Source organism: Pseudopipra pipra, chromosome 12, assembly GCF_036250125.1.
Source record: "Pseudopipra pipra isolate bDixPip1 chromosome 12, bDixPip1.hap1, whole genome shotgun sequence".
Taxonomy (NCBI): domain Eukaryota; kingdom Metazoa; phylum Chordata; class Aves; order Passeriformes; family Pipridae; genus Pseudopipra; species Pseudopipra pipra.
In genome coordinates this window covers 1,461,910-1,482,936 of record NC_087560.1, presented here as the reverse complement: position 1 = coordinate 1,482,936, position 21,027 = coordinate 1,461,910, and the positions used below count along the sequence as shown (strand labels likewise).

The following is a 21,027-nucleotide window of genomic DNA, read 5'->3' as shown; positions in this document are numbered from 1 at the left end:
GATTAACAAGCTAATTCTTAGTGCTGAGCAAACAGACAGTGTATTTCTTTTTTTGCAGATTATTTTTTAACATTTTATCTCCTTTTCCATTACCTCAGTACTCTTATTTCTGACAAAAAGTGATGAGGCTGATTTTGCTCTGCTCTTTACCTGGCAAATCTGAAACCAAAGCACCAGACTAATCTGAGGGCACTTCTCCTTGTCACTGGTTGAAGAGAATCTGGCCCCAGATACTGAAGAAAATTTTTGAATGTAGCAAATTTTGATAATTTCTCCAAAAGCCTTATAACAAACACATTAATTAGCATGTTCTACTTTAAACTCTTCCCTGAATGATGATACTGGGGCTGAGTTCCACAGCTGTGACTTGTCAACAGCTGAGACTGGAGTTAGAGCCTGCTGTGTGAACAGGTTATAAACAAAGTGGAACAGGACATGAGAGAAGTGGTTTCATGATTCTATTACTTCTGTAAGCAGTCAGGTGTTTAAAACTAATTTTGCTTGCTTAAGCAACATTTTTGCTAATTATTTTAGTTACAAAACCCTAAAAAAAATAGTTTGAAAAATCAGGTATTCCACATTAAAATTTTATGTGGTTTATATTCTTTTGAGAAATTTTACAGAGAAGGCGGCACAAGAAGGCTTACTTTATAATGTCCTTATGTTGCAGAATGCTGTTCTCTGCAATATAATTGGTCCTGACAGCCAAAATACTATGTCTGGCTTGAGTTCAAATAATTTCAGATAGGTAAAGATGAGAAGAAAAAGTCAGGTTAAAGACAATGCTGCCAGCTTTGTGTCAGTCAAATGGTTGCTAATTTTCTCGTGGAAGTTCTTAAAAAGACTTACATTAAACTCACAATAAAAAAGAAAGGGCTTTTCCTTTGTAGGCCAGGTTTTGAGTTTGGAACACTGGCCTAAAATAAGTTTGTCGTGTTGCTTCCCTTCATTTCCACACTGCTTGCATTTAAAGCCTGCACAGTGTGATTTGGGTGCCCAGCACTGACATTACTGAACAATGTTTGAAGAATGTTTGTCTGCCAGACCAAGGTTTCAATTTAGGAAGGTGTGGCTGTTCAATGAAAGTATTTAGGTGTGTCCTGCAATACAGTCCAGAAGGGAGGCCGAGGCTTGGGAGCAACATGGGGAGTGTTTCACCTTCTCTGTCCTGCAAGGGCACAGGGACTGTGCTGCCAGTGGCTGCTACCCGGGACAAATGTCTGAGCTACAGCTTGTGAGAAAAAAACAATTGTTCTCAAATACATCAAGGCTGTGATAACAAACCAAGTATAAATTACCTTGTGTTCTACCTTGTTGATTGCTCAGGTAGCACATATAAGCTGAGTTTACCTCACCTGTGTTAAAAGACTTTTCAGGTAGTCTCTTGCATCAAACTACTGATGTGTGAAGGATGGTACTAAACAGCCTGATTGTCCAGCAGTTGTTTGTGAAGGGCCGGGTTTGCTCACTGTCAAACAAGGCCCATTTCACAGATCTGGTGCTCCAGTCCCCCAGATACCCCCATGTTGTTAATGCCCACCAGTCCTGGTGGTTTTAAGCCTTCCTTTCCAGTGGCCTCCCGGGCAGAACTGTGTGAGATAAGTCACAACACTTCTGCTTGGCACATGCTCAAACAGCAGAACAGGCCCAGAGCCAGGGAAGAAAAGAGAAAGGCAAAGTGGAATTCAGGTGTCTAAATCCCATTCAAGCTTTTGAAGGGGTTCCTGAAGGTTTATGGAACCAGGTTTTATTAATAAATGTAAATCTGCCATATAGTTCTTTTAATCAAGTATAGCAGCAGAAAATATTTTATTTGGAATTAAAACATTGGATGGAAATTTTAAATCGTGCAGTTAACTAAGCTTCTCTAAAGCTGAAGAAAAACCCTTAGTGATTTCTTAGTGAGTTATCTTAATCATCTGGATTCTCCAATAGATATATTTTTAATATAATATATTGATTATAATAGAAATAACATAATTATATTATGTTACATAATAATATAATAGAATTAATTATAATAAACATGTAATATTTTATATAATAGATTTTAGTATAATATTTTTAAATTATATGAGAAAATATAATGAATATATAAATATATGAGAATGGCACTCACTGGCAGCCTGATGGGGGCTCCCGGCCTTCCCCCCACTCGCCTTTATTGTGCCCAGTTTGGGGGCTGAGGTTCCCGTGGCTCCCACGCGGGTGCCGCGCGTCCTCTGCCGGCGGCGCCGGGCAGCGCCGGGCGGGACGGGAGCGTCCTGCGGCCGCAGCCAAGAAACCCCAATTCGGGCACTTGGCCCTCGGCTCGCCCTCCTCCCTCCCCCTGTTGCAGCTGGAATATGTTATTTGCTCCCGTCTGAAGGTACAGCTTTGCATTTCTAATGCGTGTCGCTTTCTGCTCTTTCTCTTAGAACATCTTGCACAGAATATTTCCAAGTCACACATGGAAACTTGCCAGTACTTGAGAGAGGAGTTGCAGCAGATAACATGGCAAACTTTCCTGCAGGAAGAAATCGAGAACTACCAGAACAAGGTATGAAAGCACGCCAGGACATGGCATGGTTTCTATCGAGCATGGTATTTCCATAACACACTGCAAAATGCACTTTTTCACTGCTTTCTCTTTACTATCAGGAATGTATATTTCTGTGTGTTTAAAAAAAAAAAGCTAGAATCAAAAGCAGCAAGATGGTCAGGATATCCTTTGCATTTGTGATTTGTACAGGTATAGGAAAAGGCAAAGCCATTCTCCTAAAATCTGTAATAAAGAAGGATAGGAAACCACAGGAATTTTTTCAATCCTAGATGGCATGTTATTTTCTTCTCTTAATTTGTAACCTCCTGGATCAACAACAGCACAAGCTGAAGCCACCAAGTGTTGTGATTGTACATGGTGTGTTTTGAGTTATAAACACCCTCCAGTTGTCCCTCAGTGTTTGGGTTTTACCTGTGGAATGGCAGCACATTGTCCATGGTGCTGCCACCCCCCTGGGGTACTGGGAGATCTGGTCAGTGTTTGCCTTTCCAGCACACCTTCCATCCACAAACTGCTGCCATGGGCTTCATGTGGAAAACTGTCCTGGGAAGTGCTTTGAACGTGTTTTTCATTTCCACAGAAAAATATTTAACCTTTAAGAATATCCTTTTTTCTATATTAGGTAATTTCATTCTGCATTATTATCAACATATGAAAAACTCACGTGCCTTCTTTATGTTCAGAAGATGACCTTCATATACAATCATCTGTCTGTGTGTCCTTCTGAAGATGAGCAAGGCAGATAATTTGCATCCAGCACAAAACACAGAAGTTGATAGGGAAAATGTGATTATGCCCTGCTGGTGGAAATTGGCATTTTCTTTTGATGCAGTGAATAAAATTCCTGCTGAAGTGACCAGAACGGTTACACTTTGACATTTTTGGTTTATATGAAATAAAAATACTCCAACCTGGATCTCTTCTGGCATGACTTGAAGAAGTCTCCCATGTTTGCATTGTCACTCCACAGGAGGCTTTGGCTTGGAGGTCAATTCCCCCTGTTTTATCAGCAGACTGTAGCCAAGAGTGCTGGGGAGAATTCACTGCAGGGGTTTTTTGACTCAGTTTTACTTGATGACAATGAGCTTTGCCAGCCCAGGTCAGTAATCTCTGCATTTCTCTTCTCTCCCACAGCAGAGGGAGGTAATGTGGCAGCTGTGTGCAGTCAAAATCACAGAAGCTATTCAGTATGTAGTGGAATTTGCCAAACGCATTGATGGCTTTATGGAACTGTGTCAAAATGATCAAATTGTGCTTTTAAAAGCAGGTATGTGGGTCAGTTTTAAGGTCTGCTTCTATTAGTTCAACTGAGGAAGGTGTTACTTGTATATAGTGATTGCGTATGCAAATATTCATGTGTAGTACAATGATAATTTAAAATCATGTGGGGCAAAACCTTACCAGTTGCCTCAGAAGTAACTTCATAGTTACTCTGGAGAGGAGGAGTTCAAAGTCTACTTACTAAGTTTTCATTATGAACAACAAGACTATGTAAAGATGGAAAAGCTGGATTCAGATTTAATTTTCGATTATTAGGTAAAAATTTCAAGGTAAAAATCCAGATTGTTCTCTGCAAGAGACTGTAGAAGCAATGCAGTTTACAAATATTGGACCAAGTTGTCAAAGCTCTGTGAACATAAATCTAAACGAGCCACTTTGACTTCAGAGACTTCATTACTCTAAAAAGAATTATTAGAGTTTATTAGCAATGACTAAGTTGCTTTAGCAAAAACTTCTGAAGGGGTTTATGGGAATTCTTTTAATTCTAGTAGCAAACCAGGCTATACTCTGTTACACCACAGGAACCTCTTACCCTACTCAATAGATGATGAAAGCAGAGCATTATTTTTAAATCCTCACTTGCTCTTTGCAGCTGAAGCCTCGACTTCCAGAGTCAAACATACCCTGTTTCTGTTTTAGGGTCTTTAGAGGTTGTGTTCATCAGAATGTGCCGTGCCTTTGACTCCCAGAACAACACAGTCTACTTTGATGGCAAGTATGCTAGCCCAGAGGTTTTCAAGTCCTTAGGTAAGGAAATGTCAAGTGTTGTGTCTTAAAAAAAAACTGAATAAAAATAATAAGGTGGAAGAGCAAGGGAAAAGAGCTGCTTTGAAAAAATCAGGCTCTAGTGTTCAAATAAAAGAGCTGCAAAGCTCAAACTGCTTGTTTTGTAAGCAGTCCTGCTGGCTCTGTTTGAGGCCAAGCTGATTGCAGGAGTTAAAGCAGCTTCACCTGTGCAGTAAAGGACCATTGATGGTAAAAATCAACATTTTGATGAGGGTAGAGCAGTTTGGACTCACTTGTTGAGAACAGAAGCCCAGATTTCATGTCTAGTGTAACACTTTGTATATCCTGTTGGAAAAGGCAGCAGATTTTAAGGTAACTTTGGATATTCTGATGTTATTGCTTTGAAGATGTTAATAGTGTTTTATAATGGGCCAAGTCCAGTTATTTGCAGGTAAAGCACTGTAAATCAATTTTTTTGTTAAACCACAGCTTATAATTTTGAATTTTTTTCTTGTATGTTTTTTCTAATTTTAAAAGGATGTATTTCACTGGGTGTAGATTTGGGCTGTTTTGGAGGGCAGTGGAAACACCTCAGTGGAGAATCAATGCTGTACCATTCCTGAAGTGTTCTCTGCCTTTCTAAAACCCCTCAAGGTGCAAGGTCAGAGTGCAAACAGTTCTGGGCTCCAAGGAAACCCAGCTGGATCTGTTTGCAGCTGTATGCAGAGGTTCAGGCTGGGTGGGGGTGAGATGTGCAGAGGAAAGCCCCTTCCCTCAGGCTCTGAGGGCTCCACTTTGCAGCCCGTCCCTGCATGTGTGCCAGCACAGTAACCTGACTGACACGGGGTGAGCAGGAGGGAGAAGAGGAGGCACAGCTCCTCTGCTGCATGACAAGTGTTCAGACCTTGGCTTCTCCCTCTGCTCTGCATGTTCCTCGTGTGCCTCTCTGTTCCCCCACTCTGGGTGCTCAACAGGCCTCAAACCAGCACTTTGTAAGGCCACGTTTGCAGCCTCCATCCACACTGACCTGAGAAAGCCCCATTTAGAACAGAACCAAAGCTAAACCAGTTTTGAGCTTGAAAATAAATGGCTTGAGATTTATCCACATTTACCCCCCAAGAACCAAATGTAGGAAAGAACCAGTGTGCAAAAGCTTCCAAGCACTGGGTGTGGGAGCTGGAGACCCGTGGGAATGGGGTAATAAGCTCAAGGATGAGTGAGATCTCACTACCATCACTTCACAGTCCTTAAGGAGAAGACCATTCACCTGTGAAGTATTTTACATCTGTTTCTCATCTGCATCAGAATAAATCAATAACTCTGTGGCTCTGAAGTAGTTTTAAACAATGTGACATGAGCTGTACCTTCTTTTTGGCAGGTTGTGAAGACTTCATTAGTTTTGTGTTTGAATTTGGAAAAAGTTTATGTTCTATGCACCTGACAGAAGATGAAATAGCTTTGTTTTCTGCGTTTGTTTTAATGTCAGCAGGTAAGAGATGAAGGTTTCCTCTGGCTTTGTTTGGGTAGAGGTCGTTTTTATTTTGAGGTCTTTTTAACGATAACATTAAGACTATCAGACAGTGTGGAAATGTCACATCTTTTGGAGTGTCTCCCTCATCAAAAGTTTTATTTTAATAAACACATTACAACTGTGAATTTAGGAATCAGTTTGTTAAGATGGAAATCCTACTCCTAGCCCTTGTTTTCCACATTTTGACCTTGTTGAGGACTCAGCTTCTTTATGAAAAAGCTTAAATGCATGTGAGTGAGACTGCTGGGCTGATCCTGGTGAGACAGGCAGAAGGTAGACACTGAACTCACACAGTCAGCTTTCACATCTGTGAGCTTCCAGCACCACCTCAGGCCTGTTCAGCAGCATTGCCATGGTCGTGTGGCAGCTGAGGTGTGTGCCCAGCGTGGGCCTGGGGACACTGAGGTTGTGGTGCCAGGCCAGCCCGGAGCCAGCCTGGGTGTGCCATGCCATGGCTGTAAGAACTCCCTGCTCACAGGCTCTGGGACGGCTCCTCAGGCAGGGGAACAGGATCCTGGGGCAGAAGGTCAGTTTGTGTCTGACTTGGAAGCAAACTGTGGGTTTAGGTGGCAGTGCAGTGGGCTCAGGAGTGGTGGTGAACAGTCTGTGGGCAGCAGTGGGTTTGTTGAGAGCATCACAGATCCACTCTTATGCTCTTTGCCAGATGGGAAGTGTGTTAGCCCAGTGTCTTAGCAAGCCCCAGAATCCTGCAGGTCTGGCACACACAGAATGTAGCAGCTCATACTACTTTCTGCCATGAAGTTTAGGAGCTGCTTTTTGGTTTTTTTAATATTTGAATCTTTGCATCTGATTTTTCTGTAAGTCACTGGAGATCTTTGCAAGATCCACTCCAACTACTCTTTCATTATATGATCTGTTCATTTTGCAGTGAAAAGTTAGTAGCTTCATTTTGTAAATAGCCTGCATTTTACAGACCTTTTTAGCAAACGAGTAATAAATCATTCTCAGATTAATCGCATTCTTCTAATTAAGGGCTTTATATAAGTAATTTAATTGAACGTAATAATTGTGCTCCAAAACCTGTTGATTTTGAAACTCATTTTCTATATGAGAGTATGTAAAATGGAGGGCAGGTTGCAAACAGGAAGGATGACTCTGTCAGAGTGGTTCCTGGTGCTCTGTGAGCCCTGTGCAGCACTAGAGATGTTAACTCCATTTATGTTCAGATCGCTCATGGCTTCAGGAGAAAGTGAAGATTGAAAAGCTCCAACAGAAGATCCAGCTGGCACTTCAGCATGTCCTACAAAAGAACCACCGAGAGGATGGGATTCTAACAAAGGTAAGAGTCACACTGGGCCATGACTGAAAATATGCTTTCTTAGGAACACTGTCCTGATTAAGGTGTAAAAGCTTTGACGCAGTTAAGTTGTTATTTATAAACCCAGAATTCCTTGTTCAAAATCAAGGTGCTTAGCTGGAACTATTTACTGAAAACCACAAGAGGTGAAATGATGACGTGCTTGGGAACAGGGTTGATAGTGGTCTGAAAGGAAGGATTTTGATGTGGAACTTCATGAAAAGTGATGAAGTTTTTTATCCTAGTTCTCCTACAAGACTTTTCTGCCACACAATACTATTTCAGTTCTCCAACATGCAGCCTTAATCCTTGTGGGATCTCTGCCTGCATGACAATTAAGTTTTTATTACATGCAATACCCAAACCAAACTTGTTTTTCAGACTTCCATGAGAAGTTCCCCACACAGCCTTTTTCTCAGTTCTTCCAAATCCTGAAACCTGGGGAAAAGAGACCCCACACACTATTATGTTCATCTAAAGTATCTTCACATCATTTTTCAGAAAAGAAAAAGTGGTGTTATGTTACAAGAAGTGGTGTGATGTTACAAGAAGTAAATCTGGAGAACTGAGGAAAAATAAGCCCTTCCTGACAGAGGTAGTTCCTTATACAACTCTGCACAGCCAGAAAGCTTCTGCTTAGTTTCCCACCACAGAATTCATTACAATAAAAGCAGGAGGGTCCAGCCCAGCCTTTGTGGATTTTCTTCATTTCAAATCCTGGCTCATGGACTTCTTTTCTCGGTGTATACTTTGGATGCCTTTGTTGGAAGGAAGTTTCTTCCATGTGCTTTGATACAAATCCTTTACTCAGTAGCTGATATTTTTGTGATATTTTTGAAGTACTTATTTTTCACCTTATTTGGCTTAAGTTAAATAAGTCCAATCTATTTGTCCAAGTTCCCTCCATAAGTCCAATCTATAAGTCCAAGTTCCCTCCATAATACTCACAGTGGGTTTAAAAGCAGTTGGGCTGCCTTTTTCCACGAGTATGATTTAGTTGCATGAATGAAGATCCAGCTCTGAAATTCTGTATCAATCCAGTGAGGAAACCTAATGACACATTTTCCTAGGAACTTAAAGATTATTTCACAAAGAGCTGGGAGTCCATTACATCAATACCTTTAACACACCCCCCTGGCTGTGCACCTGAAATGTCACAATCTGAACAGCTGTGTTTGGGAGAGTGTAATCCTTGCAGCAGGATCGGGAGGGCTGGTTCCATGTATGACCATATGACTTTGTTCATTTCTTTACAGTTAATATGCAAAGTGTCTACTTTAAGAGCACTGTGTGGACGACATACAGAAAAGCTTATGGCATTTAAAGCAATATACCCAGACATTGTGCGACTTCATTTTCCTCCACTTTACAAGGAGTTGTTCACTTCAGAGTTTGAGCCAGCAATGCAAATTGATGGGTAAACGTATCACCTAAGCACTTCTAGAATGTCTGAAGTACAAACATTAAAACAAAAGAAAGGAAAAAAAAGGAAAAAAAAAAAGAAAGAAACCCAAGACACTTTATATGGCCCTGCACAGACCTAGGGAGCCAACACACTGCACATCTCTTGGCGGTCGGGGTCAGGCGAAGGATGGGAAACAATGACACAAAGTTGAACTTGTTTTTCTCATGCATATGATTTCCATTATGCCTACAAATATGGACCCTTTTTCTGTCTCAGCTTCTCAATCCTTGACCTCTGTTTACACAGACTGAGGGTACTAATGTCAGAAGGTTGTTTTCTCCTGTAGTTCACTGCCCAGACTTTTGACAGAACAATCAATTTGTTGATCAGAACAGAGTCCACCCAATAATCAGCGACTGGTGTGAGGTGCAGAGATTTCAGCATCAGTTTGCACAACTTGCTCATTGTTTCATGAAGGACGATTTTTTTTCACCTACCACTGTTTGCCAGTAGACAGAACGGCATGAAAAGGGTCCATAGCAATAGCAACAATAGCATTATAATATATTACAGGGTAAATGGGCATGAAGACTATATATAGCAAAAGAGATATTGTTTATATATTGTTTTAATTAATATAAAATGTAGTTACTGGTATAGCTTTTCTCGTTGAATTGATAAGGCACTTTCATTTTGCACCTTTTTCTTTAAATTAAATGCTAGCGTGTTCATTGTTGTGTTGCATGTGCACCAGAAATTCAAGTTTAACTGAAAAAGGTTTGGCAGGTACTGGTACATTGGGAGGTATTTATGCTGCTGTTTTCCATGTTACTTTTAAAGAGAGGCTGGTCATATCCTGAAATGGTTACAGATTTTTTTAAAGAGTTGAAAATAATGACAATTTTCTACATAAAAATAATCTTTCCAGATGTTAAATTCAAAGGTACTTTTATTTTTAAATCTTTCAAACCTGGATGTTTAAAATTACATGCCTAAATTCAAATTTAAGTGCACAAGTCAAAAGCCTCATTGTCAAAGGTGCTGAGTTTCACTGTCAAACTAAGCAATTACAGCTCATTTCCAAATGAGCTGTATCACCTCTGAAAATCAGGCTGTTAAATGGTGTATTTCTGCCCACCATAAATCCAGGTTTGAAGATACTCAAGTCTGTATCTACAGTAAAAGTATGTGTGTATGACATGTATGTGGAAAAGTAATTTTTATACATAATATTCCATACTTTTGTACTCCATATGGTAAACAATGCCTTCAGACTCAAACGTGAGCCCAGCAAACCCAGAAGGGGTTTGACTGCAGGGAGATGAGACCCTGACCCCTGTTCTTCCAGCATCCAGCAGTTCAGTTCCAGGGAGCTGATCAGAGAAGTCCATTGCTCTCCTTGTTTAGAAAGAAGCACTTTAAAGTTTAGCAAATGGGGACTAACAAAGTAAAGGCAACACTGTTGCTAGAAAGCATTGGTTCTACTCTGTATAATGCCTGGAAATCATTAATATCATAAATCTGCATTCTGTAATTCTGACTCCTGTACTGCAGAACCAACCAATAAGCTGAATCTTGCAGTCTTATTAATTACATTCCCTCCAGGAAGAATTCTGTCTCTGAGCAAATCTGGCAGCAAACCCAGTGCTGAAGGAGGCAGATTCACAGTAAACAACATTACAAACTGAACTGTGGCTGTTTGAGCCAGAGATGTGTAATTGGGTTTGGATGAGATGGAGATGCATAACTGGATGCCCTGTGGGCCTGCACAAAGGAAGTTTCTGATAAAGTACAAAAGAAAAAGCTGGGAACTTCAAAAAAGGAAAAGGAATGAGACAGAATGTGCTTTAGTTTCCAAGGGTCAACAATCTCACGTACGTTACAGTTGTTGAGAAGTAACACGTGAGTAGAAGCACACTGAAGCCTAAGGATTTTAAAAAGGAGAATGGGGTCAGTGGATTATGATTAGCAAAATACAGGTTTATTCTGTGGTTTGAACGTGTTTGGGGTCAGTTTGAGACATTTAGCTGTGACACCTCCTGAAGTGTTCCAGTGTTCCCATCAGGGAGGCTCAGAGCTGTCACTGCTCTCCAGGGTTTGGAGGGGGGGAGGGGAGCATCACTTCCCTCCCCAGAGCAGTGACCCCGAGTGTGGGAGGGCAGCACCTGCAGCCCTGGGAGCACTGGGATGGAGTCAGGAGAGGGCTCCTGGGAAAAGCCCCCAGAGTTGTCTTTTGCTGCTCCATCCTGCTGCTCCTGGACAGGGGGCTCAGCCCAGCATGTGCCCTCCCCATCCCACTGGAACACATCTGGAATCATTGTTTACTTTACTGGAGTAACTGGCACGATATGGTACTTGCATTCTAATGTCTGCTCCTATTTTTGAAGCAACCCTTTTAACTAACAAATGTTTTCTGAATGTGACCAGCCTTAGGTGCTAGTCCTGTAAAGATCAACTAAACTTAATCTCAGTGTCAACTAATGAGTACTGAAGTAAGACCTGTACGTTTTTAGAGAGCAAAATACAACTCCTGCTTGTGACAATATGTAGACTACCAGGTAAAATATATGGGGATTAATTTTCAGTCACATCCTTTTTCTTACCTTTTCCTGATGAATAATAGTACTTTACCAGGCACCTCAGTGCCAGTGGTTTTGTTTGGAATCTAGTTTGGCATATTTACACTCCTAAGTCATTGACAACACCATTTTTGGAGCATTTACTAATACAGTACATAACTATAAAAGGTTTCGGACAGGGCCTTAGCTGACAGTGATCTTCCAGGCCAGAAAGGGCTGTCATTTTTGTTGGTGGGAGCTCCTGTGCTGGCCCCTTAAATCAGGCTGTGCACACCCCCCAGGTAACTCTGCTTTCCTGATCCCAGGGAACAGCCACTGGGCAAAAGAGTGTAATTCTTGTTTTGCTCTCCATGGAGAGGGGAAGAAAGGGCTGCAGCCTGGCAGAGGTACTGATGAGATCTGCCAAGGAGGCTTTTATGGAAGGGGACACCGGCTAACACTGGGGTGGCTGGTCAGGGATGGCCCTGCCAGAACCAGCAGAGCAGAGGAAACACTTCTGCCCAACCTCTGGGACTGGGGCTGGGGTCAGATGCTCAAACAGATACTCAGTTAAAAACATACTTGAGGTCAGTGGATATTCATGAGTATTTTCATAATCTGCCCAGTTCACTACAAATAAAACACTAGGATAGCCAAGAGAAAGGAATATATTAGGGTTTATGACCTGGTCCTCAGAGTCTGCACAGATGTTTCCATTGGGTTATATCTATCCATGGAGATGTTTTCTGGCTTTCTAGAAGGAGACACTGTCCTGTCATTGGAACCACCCTAATGTGCGTCATCCCCTCCAGCACTGATTGACATTGAAAAACTATGGGATTAGGTAAAAAAGGGAGGCTGTTTTTAAGTTTGGTTGTTCTTTATTAGCTTCTCTTAGTCTGGATACCAAGATATCTGTGTATGTGCACCTGTGTGTGTGTGAGAGAGTCCATTGTGTGAGCACACGAGTGTTTGTGTGGGTCCGTGTGAGTGGCTGCTTCTAGGCTGTTCAGTGTCAATGAATAAAGAAAATGTATTCAAAATACTTAAGTCAAAAATAGAAGGTGGAAAAAAGATTTATTCTATACAAAGCCTTGTCTGGACCACTTTAGAGAGACTTCTATTTTTTTAACCCTTCTATAAATGTTTGATGGCACTTGAAATATTCCTGCAATAAAATGTGATTTGTGTAAACATTAAAAAAAAAAGATTTTGTAATGTGAAACAATGAAAGAAAGTAATGTAATTTTTCTAAAAAACAAAAAAAACACAAACGAACGAACTTTGTATTATTTTCTTGATGGAATTTGTCTATTTGTCTTTGGAAAACTTTTTATTTCATTGAATGTGCCATAGTAGAGGTGTGTTTTTCTTTTTCTTTCCTTTTTTTTTGTTGTTTTTACATTTTAGATTAAAGGAATAGCTGTGTTCCGACATTCCAAAATGCAAGATGACATAGCAGTCATGATTAAAAGGTTTGATTAGTAAGCTTCAATCATTGTTGCTTTTTTTGCACATGTTCTTCATTCCTCTACAGTGCAATATGTACATAGAGCACTTGCGGGTGTAACCTTGATCCCTCAGGGAAAAATACATATTTGTACAGGATTTTTCTTTTTTTTGCCTTTTTTCTTTTCTTTCCTTTTTTTCTTTTTCTTTTTTTTTTTTTTTTTTGCTAAGGAATGTCGATTGAATCACTTGTCTGTTGTTGAGGGGCAGCCAGATAATAATCCTAAACCACTGTCACAAAACATTGATTGTTTAAATTTTGTGCCCTTTTATTATTTAAAAAAGAAAAATAAAAGTTATTTTCTGACAGTTCTTTGTGCTGATTGGTGAAAAAAAGGGTAAATAGATAAGCACCTTATGATTGACTTAACTGTGAATGACAATCCATCTCGTTTCCAACAAGAGAAGCCCTATCATTTTGGAGCTGGGGTTATGAGGCAGAAACTAATGTGCTCAGGGATCTTCTAAAACTCTTCAACAGGGTGGCCAGTACTGCTGGTGGAACAAATTGCTTTTTAAAAAATCTGCTTGTATTTCTTCCCTTCCCCCTCCCCCCAGGCACAGGAGAACTGGATATTTTTGTTAGCTAAACGTGTGTGCCTCGTTCTCTGACTCACTTTTGCAGCACAGCTGCTTTTTGGTCGCGATTTTGTTCGAGACAAAACTCCAAACAGTGCAAAGGCTTCGCAGTTATGTTTTAGGAAATAAATGCTGACCTACTAAATAAATGATTGAAATTAATTTCAGTACCCTCTGGATGTTTTTATAACGATAGGACTATTTTTCCAGCTGAAATTCAGTGTTCTGCAACAGGAAATGGCTTTTCAGTATTTAAGTTGTCAAAGAAAACAGGTCAGTGGCTGGTAGTACATTAGGAATGAAAAGGTCATGGTTAGGTGGCAGCAGTGAAGTCACACAGAAAGGGACACAGATCTGCAGGAATACAGGAACAGCACTTCAGACGTTGTCTGGCGTTGTCGCAGATGTTTCATGGTAAAGCAAAAGACCTGAGTGGAGAGGAGCACTGAGGCTGAAGACATTGTCATGTCTAGTACAGCAAACACAGCCGTTCCAGGGGTTGGGCAGTGCCTGGGGAGTGCCCAGTGCCAGGCTGGAGGCTGCTGGAAGCCTGGCCCCAGGAGCTGGGTGTTGTGGCTTCACAAAAGCAGGGACAAACTACGAACAAAGGGAGCAAGACTTCAAGCCTTTGGTTATGCTGGGAAGAGAGTGACTTTCTCCATCAAACCTGTCTGCTTGCAGAAAGCACCAGTTTTCCAGCATTTTTGAGGGTTTTTCACGGGTATTTGGCTTCCAGCTGTTTACTTTAGATTGCTTAGGACACAGGGAAAGTGGCTTCTCCAGCTGCCAGGCAGTTGAGCCTGGAATGGCCTTCCCAGGCAGAGCAGGGCTGAGCCAGACTGACCTCCTGATCAGTGGTGTGCTGGGCAGCCCCAGCAGAGAATTCCTGCTGCTGATCAGAATAGACCCTGTTCTTTCCAGACTTGCACATCAATTAGAATGGACAATCGATCAGATGTTTAACTGTGCAATGGGATGAGCCAAACACTACAGTATCTTTTTTTGGATTGGCATAGACAGTCCCCAGTCTGTAGTGGATGAACTGAACAGGTTACACAGGATAAGCTGTGCAAACAATGTGTATTTTTTTTCCCTAGGCATTCCTAAACTCCCCAATGTAGATAACCCTATTAATGTAAATGTCAGAAACAGTATTTACTATACAATATCCAAAAATAATAAGCAATTTTCTCTTGAGTATTCAGTGTATGAAATTCTACCTGTGCTAGTGATTCAGATTGCACAGAACACCTTTATTTTCCCTAGCTGGAGAAATATAACTATTAGAATTATTTTTTCATAATTAATACTAATATTTATTACTTTAAAAGTTTCATCCATTAATATATTTGAATATGAGCCTCCTATTTTCTTTTTGTTTAAATATTCCTGTCAGTAAATCATTTGGTGGAAATGAGGGCACATGCATACAGATACCAAATACAACAACAAAAAGCAAAGTTTTCAGATGTAAAGGAGTATTTATTTAAAAATCCTTGCAGTATGTGCTTTAACTCTAGTACTGTGATAATGGCTCGCTACATAATGCTCAGTCACTGGACTTGGGGGGGAAATGTGTAACATTTAGGAGAATATACAGTCTATCTTTGGAACTTCATTCAGGTACTAAATAGAATTTTAACATCAAAACAGAAGCTGTATTCTACCTTTTCCATATGTAATGTTGCTGTTTGTATTTTTTTTGCCTTTATCATTGGTAGAATATAGCAATAACTTTATAGCAATAAGTAGGCTATCCAAATAAGAAACAAAACATGATAAAGGCTTCAGATCAATACTCATGGGTTCACTTCTTCTGCCACAAGATTCACTTGTATGTCTTCCCTCATCATCTCATCACTTCTTCAAGCTGAGCTTCACGATCAAGTTGTCCAACTTGATGTGTGCCATCACCCTTTGTTACCACGTGCCTGTTCTCGGTGTTCCCATGTCCCGTGTGTACTTGTTCTCCCGTGGTGGTGTTTCTCAGGGGTTCTGAAAGCACGATCTCCGGGGCTGTGTTCTCTCTGTGTTGGATGAGCCCCTTTTGCCGGGGGGGATGTGACCGAGCTGTGATTAGTGGCAGCCTCCTCGCTGAGGGAGCCGAGCAGCTGCTGTTCCTGGGACCTCTGGGCTGCTCCAAACGCCCGCAGCCCCCAGGCAGCTCCTGCGGCTGCCCGGTGTGGGGCTGAGCTGCACCTCCAGCTCCCTGGGCAGCGTGTGCCCTGTGCCAGCACAACGCTGGGCGCGCTGGAGCCCCGCTCCGCTCCCACCCCGAGCAGCGTTCGCCTCACACGGGCTCTGAGAGCGGTCTGAACGCTCCGGCAGCGCTCAGTGACGAGTTGTGACTTTCGCTTTGAGAAACACTAGCCCGGGTTACCCCCAGAGAGTCGGTGTGGATGCACAGCCCTTACAGGAACTTGCAATCTGTAATCTCATCTCTGCTAAGGCAGAGGATTCATAAGCAATACAGTGAATTGTAGTTCACAAAAAGGCAAACGTACTGTACACCTCTGGAAATCCAAAACGTTCCTCATTTCTACACTGATTTCGAACAAGTCCCAGAACAGTGGTCAATGTTTGAAGTATTAGGACATTAACTGGCTGCTTCTTTCTATGTAACTGTATTGTCTGCCTGCTCCTTTTCTGGAGAAGTGTTTTTGTATTGGATGTTTGGGCCAATGGGAGGCTTCAAGCTACAATGTATTTTCCCAGATTAAATATATTTAACATATGACAAACCCCAGACAAGGCTTTTTAAAATGTATAAAGAACTGCAGTGTTAGGTGGTTTATTTGCAAACTGTTTTCAATGTTGTCCATTTTTATGGCACCTTTAACAATATTCTTGTTTCCAAAGTACAAAAAAAAGGTTAAAAATACTCTAGCCATAACTGAATGTCAAGCAATAAAAACAAATGACTTTTTGTGCATAGATTTAAAAGAAATACAAGTTTTAGACATCTGCATGTAAATGCAATCTCTTGTTTACTGCTTTCTTAAACTTGAGCAACTGATTCCTTATTTTACTACTAATTTAAGGACTTGTAATGGCCTGTAAACATTTTATCTTGCTCTATTCTTTCAACTCTAACTTTGTCTCTGCTTTGGAGTCATAATATTTAATGTTGTTCTGCTCACCTCTATACAGTTAACTTTTTGCTTTCATTCTGTATAGATAAAGTTATACTATAAACAGCCTACACAGTGCAAATATTTATCTGTTTATCAAATACCACATTATGCTGTATAATATCTGTTTTACTATATAATCTATTTTAGACATAGCTGTTTAGAACTAGAGTGTGCTATTTTTGTGTTTTTCTGATGTGTGGTGCTAGATAAGTTACTTTTGTGAACAAAAACAAACCCCTTTTATTCCTAGACAATACCACCTTTGGGTCTTGTTAATTTCACTGAGTATAACTATATATAAATATATATATTTGTGTATATATATATATACACCAACATATGCCCAACAAGTACCTGTATCAGAGTACAAGATTTGGGACATGGTTTTCTCTTTAAATGCATAGTGTCATTATATAAATTATTCTATAGTATATTTAATAAGGAGAAAATTACTTCACCGGTACAGATACTTGATATCAAATGTAGAATTTTTTTCTACATTATTAACATTATTAATTATTAACGTTATTAAAAATGTTCTGTCCAGCTTGTTATCCTTTTGGTTACTAAAACAGTCTGCCTGTATTGTATCAAACCCAAGAGAAACATCTCATGTGCCAGTACAAAGCAGTTCCAGCGTGCTGGCTGAGGGAGGTGGTTCTGTGGCTGTTGCATGAAGGGTGCAGCTGTTCTGTGCCAGGTGCCTCCTCCCTGCTCCCTGGGGATGGCATCTGAACACCCGGGGGGCTGTGCCCGGGCCGGGCCTGCACTGAGCTGTAAAGAGGAATGTTCTGGAACTCCTCCAGAGGGATGGTTGGCTCAGTTCCCTCCTTGGATATGCTTTAGAACCAGGCACACATATCCAGGGACAGCCAGTAGCAACTAAAGTTCATTAAGAAGTGGAATTTGCAACGTTTTGTCAGGTATGGGGGTTTTGTTTTTCTTTTTTCATGTATACCTTAATTTACGTAGCCATGTACCCTTCAAAGTACTCCTGTCCCCTGTTCCCTTCATTCTAGATATTGTTTTCATGTTCATTCTTAAAAACTGATGGATATCAAATATCTAACTAAGGAGGTAATTAACCTTTTAAATATTTATTAGAATTTTTCTGTAATATTACTGAATTTATAAGATCTTTAGCAAAGATTTTTGAGCAATTTATTAATAACAATGTTTCTGTTTACTGCACTTTTTGATAATAGAAGGTAGTGAATTTTAAAGCCATGGTTCTTGGCTTCCATGCACTGCTTTTATACCCTCAATCCAAGGAATATATATATATAAATAATTTTTTTTAAACAGCAAACATACTGTTGACCTAAAAACAAATACAAACTTTACTGCACCGTGGGTATATTTTCATAAGTGGAATGTTTAACTGCAAACACTATCAGGACAATTATAAAAACCTCTTGAAGCTACAATCTTATTTAAATATAAGCCATGACAATTTTATTTTCCCTTGTTGATTTGAGTCACCTTTTGATATTTTGAAAGAGAAAAGGACTACTCTTAAATCTGTATGTTCCAACCTACAGGTAATGCCAGGAACACGTTCCCCCATTGTTTGAACAGTTTGATATATTTATGCAAAACCATTTGGTTAACATTTCTCCTCCCTCTTTACTAAATATTCAGTGTACCAACGCCAGAATCAATGCTGATTACAAACACACATCAGATTGAAGATTAAGCACACAGACTTAAAAAACCTCCCTGAGTGAAACGCTCAGATTTCTGTAAATACACACAGGTTGAAATGCAATGATACTGTACATGTAAATATGTGCTGTCTGTTATGTGTACAGTATGTATAAATTCCTTTTCTAGCCACAATAAAGTGTAAGCCATCAAGAGGAATACTAAAGTGGTATTGTACTAAACCTTTGCTAATGATCTTTACCCAGTCACTTCACTTGTCCCCCTCATGGACCTTTCCAGCTCACCCCTACAATAGCCTGCTTATATTCGAGTTTGTTATTTTACTCGGTCCCGAAAAAAGTATTTTGATTCATTTTGTAAATATGACTGTAAAAATAAGAGATTTAATGTTGTCTTTTAAATACTCCAATTTTCATTCTAATATGAATGTTGTTATATTGTACTTAGAAACTGTACCTTTAATATTACATTACCTTTATTAAGTGCATTGAACACATCGATTTTAGATGTGCTTTATGTACTGTTATCCTGTAATAAAACTTCAGCTTCTAATGGAAAAATCTGTCTTAACTTTTTGTCAGTAGCATCTTGCTTGTTTTTCTGAGTTGTGGTTAGTAGGTTTATTCCTTAAGGAATGCACTGATACAAAACCAGGCTATGCTTCCAAGCCCATGTGTCAGAGCTGTTTTCACACAAACATCACATTGCATGTCAGCAGGGAAACAGGATGACTCCTGAATACCTTTTAAGCTCCCCTTTTGGCCAACAAGAGCTTTAAACCTTCTCAGAATGGATGTGGATTAACCTACCTTCCCTCTCCTTGTAGGGGTCTTCATGTTTGAAATCACAGTTCACTGCACCAAGTGCCAAACACAAGAAATCTGCCACGAAGCCCTCCCAGGGACCTTCCCGGTGGAATTACCACTTTGGGATAGATCTAAATGAGGATTTGGGTATCAAAATTGAAGTTTTAATACAATTTAGGCATCAAAAATCAAAGTTGCAACTCCCCTCTGCTGTGCTCACCTTGGGAGCACCTGACTGTGCCAGCAGCATGCTTGGTCTTGGGGCATGTGAACTTCTCCTTGTGCAGCTCCTCAGAAATGCCTCAGTGCTGCCAGAGCTTTGAACAGCTCAGGATTTATATGCCTGACCATGACCCAGGAATAGACACTAGCATTCACCTTTAAGCACTGGATCTGGGAGCAGCTTCACCTGCAGATCAGCTCCACAAAAAAAGGAGTGGAAGTGGTAACTCTCAGAACTGCAGCACTGGGCAGTGCCATTTGTTCTGCAGCAGCTCCATGTCTGCAGCAAAGACACTGAAACCCCAGATTTAACTTTCTCATCCTCAGGACGTGATTGCTGTGCAATCTTTCCAGTCACAGGAGAGTTCCTAACCAGCAAGATAGAGGTTAGGCAGCAACTATAGAAAGAACCATGTAAGTTAAATATAAAACACAGGAGGTTTTCTGAAGTTAGAGACAAACTGAGGACTCCTGTCCTTGCCCATAATGAAGGCTAAGCTGTACATTTGGAGGTGGTGGGTTTGATCCCTGATTATTTCGCAGAACCACAGAACTGTTGAGGGAGGCAGGGCCTTCCAGAGGTCACGGGCAGGGCCACCAAGAGCTGGTTGCCCACAACCACACCCAGCTTTTGAGAGTGTCTCCAAGGATGGTGACTCCACAGCCTCCTGGGGCAGCCTGTGCCAGTGTTTGTCACTCTCACAGTGGAAACATGTTTCCTGATGTTTATGTTTATGCCATGGAAGGAAAAAGATCACCTGTAGGAAGTAGCACCATTTTATAAAAAAAAAAACCAAAACAAAAACAAACAAAAAACCACACCAGAAAACAGACACTGCAGGTTTTAGAGATGCAGTCTGAAGTAGGATTTAACCTGCCACATTCACCAAGATAAGCCTCCTTGTCATTGAGCTGTGTCACTGTTGCCATACCTGGGCTGGGCAGTGAGATCTCTCCTCGGAGGCTCCACCACTGGGCTCTGGATGGGTCCAGCAGGGACAGGAAACCTTCCTGCTCCTCTGAGATACACGAATGGAGAGAGGGCAGAATTAAAATCAATGTCCTTAAAAGTGATCTGCGAGGAAGCTGAAGACCCCCCCCCTTGTTGGTGGGTTTGGAAATCATTCTGAATCATCTCTGTATTCCCATGTATTAGCCCAGCTTTAGTCACAGGACACCAGGGGGACACTGACTGCTCCATGTGCCATCCTCACTGCCCTTCATTTCCCCACCTGTGGAGCAATGACGGGTCACCTTTTTGTTGTAGCATTGCAGGCAAACGAGTTTTCATCACCCAAACCTATGGGTTCTGACAATACCCGAATTCCATATTTTACCACCCCGGGAAGTCTGATCATCAGGACAAAAATAAATAAATAAATAAAACAACCAAAAAACCCAACACTTTTGTGGCTCTGCCCACGAGATAACAAACAAGAAGTGATCCAGGGAAACTGGACGGCCGAGAGAGGAGCGAAGCTGAGGAACGGGGCACCTCAGCCCTCATAGATGACCCCAACCCCTGAGGGACGGACTGGGCGGCCACCGGTGCCGCCCGGGATACCCGCCCCCTGCTCAGGGCACACACGGCTGCTCAAAGCCCCACCTCTGCACACCCGGGGCGGGACGTGCCGCTCAGGGACCCGCCGACGAGTCCGCCGCGCCCTCACGGCCCCGCCCGCCGTAACATGGCGGCCGCGCCCTGAGGCGGCTACTGCCGCCCGCGCTCCCATTGGCTGGCTCGGAGCACC

The 21,027-nt window shown here is 41.3% G+C and overlaps 1 protein-coding gene and 1 long non-coding RNA gene across 4 annotated transcripts in view; one reads left to right on the top strand and one right to left on the bottom strand.

Moving 5' to 3' along the window:
• Positions 1–18,808, top strand: part of RORA (RAR related orphan receptor A) — a 396,584-nt gene extending 377,776 nt beyond the window's left edge. For all 3 annotated transcript variants that reach the window (XM_064668337.1, XM_064668334.1, XM_064668335.1), the window contains 6 exons: positions 2,418–2,539; positions 3,677–3,809; positions 4,463–4,570; positions 5,928–6,038; positions 7,268–7,380; positions 8,655–18,808. In XM_064668337.1, coding sequence (XP_064524407.1) covers positions 2,418–2,539; positions 3,677–3,809; positions 4,463–4,570; positions 5,928–6,038; positions 7,268–7,380; positions 8,655–8,819 — 752 coding nt within the window. In that variant the 3' untranslated portion in view covers positions 8,820–18,808. The remainder of the gene's footprint in view (positions 1–2,417; positions 2,540–3,676; positions 3,810–4,462; positions 4,571–5,927; positions 6,039–7,267; positions 7,381–8,654) is intronic.
• On the bottom strand, positions 17,791–20,987 carry LOC135420656 (uncharacterized). The gene is made up of 2 exons (XR_010433655.1): positions 20,883–20,987; positions 17,791–20,295 (listed from the first exon to the last, which is right to left on the bottom strand). It is a non-coding gene; the product is annotated as an uncharacterized LOC135420656 (long non-coding RNA).
• Positions 20,988–21,027: the final 40 nt, after the last annotated feature.